Source organism: Suricata suricatta, chromosome 8, assembly GCF_006229205.1.
Source record: "Suricata suricatta isolate VVHF042 chromosome 8, meerkat_22Aug2017_6uvM2_HiC, whole genome shotgun sequence".
Taxonomy (NCBI): Eukaryota; Metazoa; Chordata; class Mammalia; order Carnivora; family Herpestidae; genus Suricata; species Suricata suricatta.
In genome coordinates this window covers 8,880,307-8,890,186 of record NC_043707.1, presented here as the reverse complement: position 1 = coordinate 8,890,186, position 9,880 = coordinate 8,880,307, and the positions used below count along the sequence as shown (strand labels likewise).

The 9,880-nt window shown below is 53.0% G+C and overlaps 1 protein-coding gene across 1 annotated transcript; it reads left to right on the top strand.

Moving 5' to 3' along the window:
* The first annotated feature begins 310 nt into the window (after positions 1-310).
* LITAF (lipopolysaccharide induced TNF factor) lies at positions 311-9,389 on the top strand. The gene is made up of 4 exons (XM_029950004.1): positions 311-428; positions 2,702-2,926; positions 5,671-5,827; positions 7,799-9,389. Exons 2-4 carry the CDS (start codon positions 2,707-2,709, stop codon positions 7,905-7,907), a joined length of 486 nt encoding a protein of 161 aa, XP_029805864.1. The 5' UTR covers positions 311-428; positions 2,702-2,706; the 3' UTR covers positions 7,908-9,389.
* Positions 9,390-9,880: the final 491 nt, after the last annotated feature.

Sequence of the window (9,880 nt, the reverse complement as noted above, 5' to 3'; positions counted from 1 at the left end):
ACAGGTGAAATGAATTGCAAGAACACATTTTACTTAACTCTACCTATCGGAAACATCGTCATTTCTACACACAGTCAACATAAAAAATTACGAATGAAATTCTTCAGGTTAATATTTAAAAATATTTTGAAATCCGGGGTGTGTTTTATGTTGACGTCATATCCTAAGTTGGATGCTAATATTTTGTCAGAAACGTTTGATCTGGAGTCACAGCTCCTTACCGTTGCTGCAGGAAAAGTAGATTCTCATCGCCGAGGTGTCCTTCGGAAAAGCTGCCGATCATTGCGTTACGTATTAGATTTTTTTTTAAGTTTATTTCTTTATCTTCAGAGAGAGAGCATGCGTGGAGAGGGCAGAGAGAGAGAGAAAACCCCAAGCACCTTCCACACTGTCACTTCGGGGAGCTCGAACCCATGAACCATGAGAAGGTGACCTGAGCTGAAATCAAGAGCTGGATGCCTGACTACGCCGTCCAGGCGCCCCTGCATGTTGGATTTTACATTTAAATCAGCTAACCTTGAAATACAATTTAAAAATTCAGTCCCTGGGTCACACCAGCCACATTCCGAGGGTCCGGCTACTATATGGGTTGGGGCGGGGGAGGGTGGCTGGGCAGCCATATTGGACAACCCAGATGGAGACCGTTTCCATTCTTCCTGAAGGTTCCATCGGGCCGACATCTACAATAAAGCCCCAACACCTCCACAGGACTTTCAAAGTCTCAACCCCCCGGCCCCAACCGGTCTAGCTTTAGTCACCGACTCTGTTTTACACGATCTCACTTTCCCATGCCTCTCTTTCTCCTTTGGGACCCCCTCCCCTCTCTTCCCCCTGGGAGATCTCCTCTTTTGGTCTCAGCTCAAAGGCAGAGAGAGCTTCCTCGAAGGAGTCTCCCCTTCTGCCTGCGGTAGAATTCATTGCTGCCTCTGCTTCCCAGGGGTTCTAGAAGACAAGGCGGAATGCAGGGGAGGGGGGAGGGTCTGGTGCGCAGCCCTCAGAGCTCATTTCCCCCGTTCTCCTGAGACAGGTTTCAGTGGATCTTCTAAGGCAGCCTTAGCCCTGCCCCTCTAGAAAAACAGAGGGGCACAAAGGGCGGCACTGTGTCCTGCTCCAGCTGGCCCGGGGCTGCTGAGCACGGGGCTTCAGACAGGAATGAATGCTCTCTGGGTCATTCCAGGCGGCATGAGCTCTGCCAGGTGGCAGAGAGGGCGTGGCACCCTTTCTTTGCCCTCACGAAAGGAAACATGTGCCTGGCTGCGCTGATAACTGCCTTCTTTTTTTTAAATTTTTTTTTCAATTTAATTAAAAAAAAATTTTGTTTTGAGAGACAGAGGGAGAGACAGCATGAGCAGGGGAGGGGCAGAGAGAGAGGGAGACACAGAATCTGAAGCAGGCTCCAGACTCTGAGCTGTCAGCACAGAGCCCAATGCAGGGTTTGAACCCATGAACCATGAGATCATGACCTGAGCCGAAGCTGGACACTCAACTGAGTCACCCAGGCGTCCTGATTACTGCCTTCTTACAATGGGAGCTGGTGTGTGTGTGTGTGTGTTTACTTTTTCAAAACTGTCACAGAGCACCTGGGTGGCTCAGTTGGTTAAGCGTTCGACTCTTGATTTTGGCTCAGGTCATGATCTCATGGTTCCATGAGTTTGAGCCCCATACGGGGCTCTGCGTGTTGATTGCACACAGAACCTGCTTGGGATTCTCTCTCTCTCTCTCTCTCTCTCTCTCTCTCTCTGTCTCTCGCTCGCTCGCTCGCTCGCTCCAAATAAACTTAACAAAGAAACACCTGTAGCACGTACAAATGGGAAAGTGCACACACCTTAATGGTACCACTTGGATTTTCACGTGGTGTTCGTACCAGGTGACCGCCCCCAGAATAAAGAAGGGGACCAGCCCCTTAGAAGGCCCCCCGCCCACCCCTTCCAGCCTCCACCCCCACACCCCACCCCCCTCCAGGCTTAAGGGCTTTCCTGACTTCTGGCCCCTGGGACTCCTTTCCCTGGCTTCTGAACTGCACGTAAGTGGAGTCACACGGGTGTGCCTTTGTGACAGGCTGTGGTTGAGTTGAATGCCTTGAGTCTTTTCTGGCGCCTGAAACACCAGCAGTAAAAACCACAGTGCTTAAAAAGAAGAAAACGCTAGATGTGAAAGGTGGGCGGTCGCTGGGCAGTGGCTTGAAGGGTGAAGACAGAAACTTTGGCTTCCGCTGGGGTGATGTGTGCTTGGGGTTTTCTCGGTGTTGAGGATTTGGGATTGTAATGATCTCCCCTTTAGCGTTGTTTAGGGAATCCCTTGTTCAGGTTCTGGGGTCGTGGGGAGACCTTAACTAACTCCCTTTCTGGCTTTTGGACAAGGCGGGATGCAAGCTGTTGCCTCCTATTTTCTGTCTGGTAGGGATGGGAAGATTCAGGTGGAAAGGGGAGAGAGAGGGGCACCTGGGTGGCTCTGTCGGTAAAGCGGCCGACACTTCGGCTCAGGTCATGATCTTGTGGTTCGTGAGTTCGAGCCCCACGTCGGGCTCTGTGCTAACAGGCCTGGAGCCTGCTTCAGATTCTGTGTCTCCCTCTCTCTCTGCCCCTCCTCTGCTCTGTAACTCTCTCTTTCTCAAAAAGAAAATGTTTAAGAAAGGGGAGAGAGAGGGAGCGAGAAAGGTGTCATTCACATTTCTGATCTGGTGTCCTCTGTCTTGCTTTAGGTAAAATGTCTGTTCCGGGATCCTACCAGGCGGCCGCCGGGCCCTCCTCGGTGCCATCAGCACCACCATCGTACGAAGAGACGGTGGCGGTCAACAGTTACTACCCCATGCCCCCTGCACCTGCGCCCGGTCCCACCACGGGGCTGGTGACGGGCCCGGACGGGAAGGGCATGAATCCTCCTGCGTACTACACCCAGCCAGTGCCCGTCCCCAACGCCAACGCAAGTACGTGCCGCCTCCCGTGTCCCCTTCCCCTCTTCTTGGCCCTCCGCCCTGGCTTTCAGGGCTCTACAGTTATCGGGGGATCCCCCAAAGTGACTCTGCCTGAGAGTCTGAGCGAAATGCCGGTCAGTCCGCCTTTACCCCCTGTCCTGGAATTTTCTGTCTAGTCTTCTGGGTTCCACATCTGTGGGGCTCACATCTTTGCCCTAACAAAGTACAGTTAATGAACTTGCCCACGTCGCCACAAACCAGTGCTTTGGCGCTGACCGCAGAGGCACACCAGCCACCTCAGGAAAGAGAATGGGGGGTTTGCCTTTCAGGGCCCCTCCCCTCCTGTGGGGCTCACACCTCTGCTCAAGGCCGGGGCTGGAGTAGGAGAGGCAGAGCCAGGAGTTAGGAACTAGGAGCTGACACTGTCCCGGCCCACCAGCCTGGCTTCCTCGCCTTCTGGCAATTTATTCACGGTCTCGCCTTCTGCAACTTTCTGGTGCCCAGGTGTGCCCAGGTACCCTGCTGATTCAGTATCACAAGCCACTCAGGAGGAGATGCCAGCTCAGAGAAAGGACCTGTGAGTCAGACTGCCTGGCTTCCCCCTATGGCCTGGGGCCTCAGTTTCCCCACCTATAAAACCAGGCTCATCAAGTGCCTCTATCAGCGGGCTGTTAAGATAAAATAAGGTTCTCTGGGTAATCGTTTGATAAAAGTGAGCCAGAGTCTACGTGTTGAGTAACTTTGACCCCTTCAGCTGGAAGGGAATCAGGCGACGTTAGATCATTTCAGATCCTTCTCCAAACGATAATTCATTCTTGCACCAAATTAAAAAAAAATGATTTCCATCCCATTTACATAGGAGCATTAACGTTTGCTCACATACTCCTTTTCTGGAAGGAGAGTCTTTCTAGGGCTTTCTAGGAGTGTTAAGTTCTGTGAGCTTGGACGACAGCTTATTTCCCCGCATGCATAGGGTACAGAAATGGTGTTCCAGGCGGGAGAGAAGGAAGGCACCTTGGCAGAAATGTGAGCGTCAGCGACTTTGCCAAAAACCAAAGGACCTCACGCTTTATGTCACTTGAGCCTCGCCTCTGGTGACCGTGAGCGCCTATATGTGTTTTCCACATAATTGTCCGTTTTTAGCGCGATCTTACATGCTCGTTTCCTGCGGCAGCTCTCGGCCCCGCACTTGCCGCAGAGGCTGGGCCGGCCCTCCCAGGCCGGATAAACTCCAGCCTTATCACTGGGCGTTGGACTTCGTCAGGAGCCCCGTGTTTATCGAGGGCTCGCTGTGTCCACGACACAGCGCGCGAGGTTCCCCTCTTATCTCACGTAACCCTGGCAACGACTCTTACTTCCATTTTTTTTGAATAGAAGCGTTCTTGAGATAGGAGTCCCATTCCGCAAAGCACACTTTTCAAAGTGTCTGTAACTCAGGGGTTTCAGCAGAGTCGCAGACCTGGGCCACCCTCCGCACTCATTCCAGAACATTCCCATCACCCCAGAAAGAAACCCATACCCATTAGGCGTCCCTCCCAGTCCCCCAGACCCTGGCCACCGCTAATCCATGGATGAAGAAAAATGAGGCAAAATCCCAACATATCACAGTTTCTGGAACTAACCGTCTGCAGACCACCTTCATTGGGCGACTCAGAGAGCTTGAAGAGCCTTTTGGGGACCCTGCCCCTAGTCGTGCTGAATCAGCCTGTCTTGGGGTGGGGGGAGGGGCAGACCCTGCGTTGGCAGTGAGCTCGCCGCAGATTCTGTGGGTAGTCGAGTCTGAGTGCTCGGTCGGGGCTGAGCCACATCGTCACTCCACAAACTTCTCACACCTCCCGAGTGTGGGGGCGAGGGGGGCTAGAGCTGGAAATACGCCCCGTGTTGTAAAACACATCACGTAAGATTTGTCATAAAGTTGAGTGGCAGTTGAGTGACGTTAATAAGCACGTTCACGTTCTCACACAGAGTCACCGCCATCCCTTTCTAGAACTTTCAAATCTTAAAAAACTAAAACTCTAAACGGGCTAAACCACAGCTCCCCGTTCCCGCCTCCTGCCCCCACCCCTGTCCCTACCCTCCACCGTGAAGGGGAGGATTCTAAGTGCCTCACATACGGGAAATGCAGGATCTGCCCTGTAGCTGAGTTATTTCACTCCACGTAAGGTCCTTGGAGTTCATCCATGTTGTAGCGTGAAACAGATTGTCCTTTCTTTCCCCCTAAGGTTTAAAAAATTTTTTTCATGTATTTTTGAGAGAGACAGAGACAATGTGAGTTGGAGAGGGGCAGAGACAAGAGAGAGAGAAAAAAATCCCAAGCAGGCTCTGCACTTTTACCGTGGAGCCCGACAGGGGGCTTGAACTCACAAAACCGTGAGATCGTGACCTGAACCGAAACCAAGAGTCGGACGCTTAACTGCCTGAGCCACCCAGGCGCCCTGGAATGTCCTGAGGCTGAGTGAGACAACACACGTAGGGACGGGGCCCTTCATGGTTATCTAGTTGCTCACTGGGGACACGTGCGTGGCAGTGCTGCTGTGAAAGTAGGTGTCTGAGCCTCAGGAGTGCTCCCCCCAGTCACCGACCGCCTCCCCCCCAGTCACCGACAGCCCTCCAGTCACTGACCGCCTTCCCGTTCCCTGGCCACCTCCCCCCAGTCACCACTTGTGCCCCCCCACTCACGTCCACCTCCCCTTAGTCACCGCCCCCAAACCACGCCCCCGTCACGCCTCCCGTCACGCCCCCTCTCTGTTCCACAGTCGCTGTGCAGACGGTGTACGTGCAGCAGCCGGTCTCCTTTTTCGACCGTCCTATCCAGATGTGCTGTCCGTCCTGCAACAAGATGATCGTGACCCAGCTGTCCTATAATGCCGGTGCCCTCACCTGGCTCTCGTGCGGGAGCCTGTGCCTGCTGGGGTGAGTCCGGGCCCCGCAGGAGGGTCAGCAGCCCCCCTGCCCGCCGCACCCCCTCCCCCCACGGAAATCGTCCCCAGTGGGGACCGCGCTGGCAGCACGTCACACCTGTAAGCTGCTGTCCCATCTGCCACGTCTTGCTCACCTGCCACACTCCTTCCGGGAAACACAGCAGCCCCTGTGTCTGGGCTGGGAAATGCCCTTAGAAATTTCTTTTTCTTTTCTTTTTTTTAATGTTTGTTTATTTTGAGAGAGACAGTGCATGAAGGGTGGGGAGAGGGGCAGAGAGAGACAGGGAGACACAGAATTGGAAGCATGCTCCAGGCTCCAAGCTGTCAGCACAGAGCCCGACGCGGGGCTCGAACCCACTGACTGTCATATCATGACCTGAGCTGAAATTGGCCACCCAACCGACTGAGCCACCCAGGCACCCCTGAAATGATGATTTTTAACTACATTAGGGTGAATGTTGACTGTGGGGTGTTTTCTGATATCAGCTGCCTCTCCACCCGGAGCTGGGTGTCCGGTGATTCAATTCAGTGCTGACCCTCCCTGGAGTTAGCACAGACCCCGCAGCTTCAGGACCCAGTCCTGTAGACTGCCCCCCAGTAGAGATGCGAGTCACAGATCCTGACCCCAACCAGATATGGGGAGAGGGGTCCCTCCTGTCCCTTCTTTGGATTTGATAATTTGCAGGAACAGCTCCCAGAACTCAGGAGGGCCCCCCAGCTTCACGAAGAGGTCCATAGAGCGAGGTCCTGAAGGTCCCCAGTGCAGGACCGCCGTTCCCATGATTTGGGGTGCCCCAGTCTCCTGGCACATGGATGTGCTCAGCCAGTCCGGATGCCCTCCGCGTGTAGTTCACGAGGTTTTCTAGCCCCAGCCCCTATACCCTCTGAGGTCTGGGGCCGGGGCTGAGCTCTAACCTCAAACCGCCAGCCCTATCCTGAGGTGGGAGCCCTGCCCTGGTAGCCTTTTTAGCATAAAACAGGTGTGATTGAAAGGGGGCTGTTTTGCATAACCTCGCTCCGGAAATTCCAAGAGTTTTGGAGCTCTGTGCCAGGAACTGGGGACAAAGACCAGCTCTATTTCTTATTCTGCCACCTGCCATCTGAAGGTCCTGCCTGATAATGGATTTCGTAGTTAAGAGATGTTCTTTGGGGAATTCTGATTGGTTGTTGCCCTAAGGGAAGCAGCCTCTCTGTGAAAGAGTCCAGTGTAGATGCTGTCTGTGCCACTGAGGCCCTGGGGCCGAGTCCAGCCCGTTTTAAGTCCTAGTGGGACCCACCACACCTTTGTTTCCCTGATTATCCATCTATGGCAGTTTTCAGGCCGCAGCGGCAGAACAGCCTAAAGTAGGTACCATCTGGCCATTTCCCAACGTTCACCAGCCCCTGTGTAGGACTCTGAAAGCTGCCCAGATGACCCAAGACAACTTCTGAGAGAGCAGCCTTGGCGTTGGTTGGTGTCTTAGTGTCCTTGGGCCGCCGTTCCAAACAGCCACAAACCTGTTGGCCTAAAACACTAAAAATCTATTCTCTCGAGATGTTGGAGGCCGAAGGTTCAAAAAGTGTTGGGCTCCCTCTCAAGGCCCTCAGGGCATAATCCTTCCTTGCCAGGCGGTCCAGGGTGGGTGTGCGCACACACGCACACACGCACACATGCACAAACACCCGCTCTGGGCTGAGGACTTCTGCCTCTGCCTGCATCCTCTGTGGCCTCTGTCCCTCCCTGTATTTCCGTGTTCCTGTCCTCTCTCTTCTTGGAAGGACATCAGTCCTTGAGGTCACGGAGCCCACCTGCTTAATCCAGGGTGTTCCCATCTCAAGATCATGCATGACACCTGCAAAGACCCCTTGTTCCAAGTAAGGCGACAGCACTAGGTTCCAAAGGGCGGGGACATCGACGCCTCCACCATCGTCCCAAGTCACGGAGGGGGACCTACTCCGTGTGTGACCGTTTCTGTTCTCCCAGGTGTGTGGCGGGCTGCTGCTTCATCCCCTTCTGCGTGGACGCCCTGCAGGACGTGGACCACTACTGTCCCAACTGCAAAGCTCTCCTGGGCACCTACAAGCGTTTGTAGGACTCGGCCCGACTGGAGGGAGCCGGCGCTGCAGGAAGTGCCCTCCGCCTCGTACCCGGTCCCGCCCCTGGCAGGGGTCCCCCCTCTGGTGGCCTCTTCTCTCCAGGGACTTCACCTTCGTGTCTTCTTTTGGGGGAAAAAAATCTCGCAAACGTAACACGCCTCCCAAACCCCAGGGGTTGCTGCTCGGAGTCATGCGCAGGACACGCAAAGACATTCACCTTGAGTGCTGGTTCAAGGGTCTCCCACCTACCGTGACCCCACGTTGCCCATCTAAGTGGGACCGTGGCCCTGTCCAAATAGCCTCCGGGGATTTGCCATTGGCCGGCTTCTTTTCTCGCCTCGTGGGCCTTTCTGGGGGACGGTCTCCCACTGGGAAAGCCACACATTGCCTTATTTTTGAGACTGGTCTGCCCCGAATACGGCTGACCCAGCCTTTTAGTGCCTGCCTTCAGGTTCCTCTGTCCCTCTCTTCCTGCGACAAAGTAATCTTGCCTTACAAACTGAAGGGCTTGGTTCTCAGAGTCTGTAACTGCAGGCTTTTTGTTAGCACACCAATTCACTTTAATGTCTTCATTCCTTCTTAAGTACAGGTGCGGGTTCTCACACTCGCCACACACGCATCGTGAGGTCAGAAAGACGTGCTAAAAATGTAGGGCCGGATCCTCCATGGGTCTGCCTTCCCTCAGCCGCTTTCCACGAAGAGCTGTTTTTCTTGTAGAGGAATTGTTTGTATTAACCGCTTTCATGACCTCCTTTTGGTCTTGAACACCTTGGGACCTAATTTTGAAACGAGGGATTTATACAACCAGTTTTCATAACCATATGACTGTCACCATTTTCCCATTTGCCATTGCACTTTCTCTCTCTCTCTCTCTCTTTTTTTTTTGTCCTTCCTTCACGGAAAACGTGACGGATAATTTTATCCACTGCCTCCACTTGGGTTTAGCGTGGTTCCTAAACACCTCTACAGTGAGGCCCGTAAAGAGGGAACCCAAATGGGGGCGAGAAAGACCAAGGAAAAGCACAGTTTGAGCGCGTCCCAGAATCATGGTGCTGGAGAGTGTAAGGGCCCTGACTGTTGTAAGGGAATCTAAATTCTGATTTTATTTTTCAGAGATACAGTTTGTTGTAGGCCATCCGGAGACGCGATGTCCAGGACTCAGAGTTCTTGGTTAGCCCGTGTGTCACCTCCAAAACCAAGATAAAGCTGGGCCCGGCCCTCAAGAGTCCCCATTTTCATAATAAATAGGCGCAGGGAATGCGTGTGAATACTATGTAGAAATCAAGCGTAGACCTGGAATGAAAATCTGTATATTGGCTGAAAATTCTAGTTGTGACCGTTGATTCAGCTTATGCCTTGGATGTTTTGAAAGTACTTATTTTTGCAATGACTATGGGTACTACATAGTCCTTTGGTGTTATCTGCTTTTACAAAATAAAGTCTTTGGTTCACTCGGTGAACTTTTTATCAGTTCTTAACGGTGTGAAGAAAGGACTCATGTTGTGTTTCCAGCCGTTGCCACAAAGAACCTTTATTTGGTCTGTAACGGTAGAAAAATCCTTCACGATGAAAACATCAGGCTTGCCGAACGTCCCTCGGCATCGAGACGACCAGTGTGGAGCTGGGCGCATCGGCGGCGCGTCAGATTGGAATGTCAGGCTGCTGGAACGCACTGGGGCACCCTCTCTGGCAGCAGACCGTAGCTTTCAGGTTTTAATGAAATGCACAGAAGAAAGCTGTCCCCATTCATTCTCCAAACAACATGTGCTTTGTTCATTGATCAGGGTGGTTGTGAGATGCTAGGAAAGTGGGGGGGGGGGGCATTGTAACTCGCCAGGAATATGAATGTCCTCTCCCCTTGTCCTACCTGGTGATAAAGCTGCATTTCAGAAGGCACAGGAAAATAGTGTCACCTTGGTGTGTCTTACTTTGCCATTTAGGCCCTAGCTTAAATGATCCTGAAAAATCG

Bases quoted from the DNA above. Each gene is read 5' to 3' on its own strand.
- LITAF (XM_029950004.1), top strand. From the start codon at position 2,707: ATGTCTGTTCCGGGATCCTACCAGGCGGCCGCCGGGCCCTCCTCGGTG. The intron at 2,927-5,670 runs GTACGTGCCGCC...TCTGTTCCACAG, and splicing joins CGTCCCCAACGCCAACGCAA to TCGCTGTGCAGACGGTGTAC. The intron at 5,828-7,798 runs GTGAGTCCGGGC...CTGTTCTCCCAG, and splicing joins GGGAGCCTGTGCCTGCTGGG to GTGTGTGGCGGGCTGCTGCT.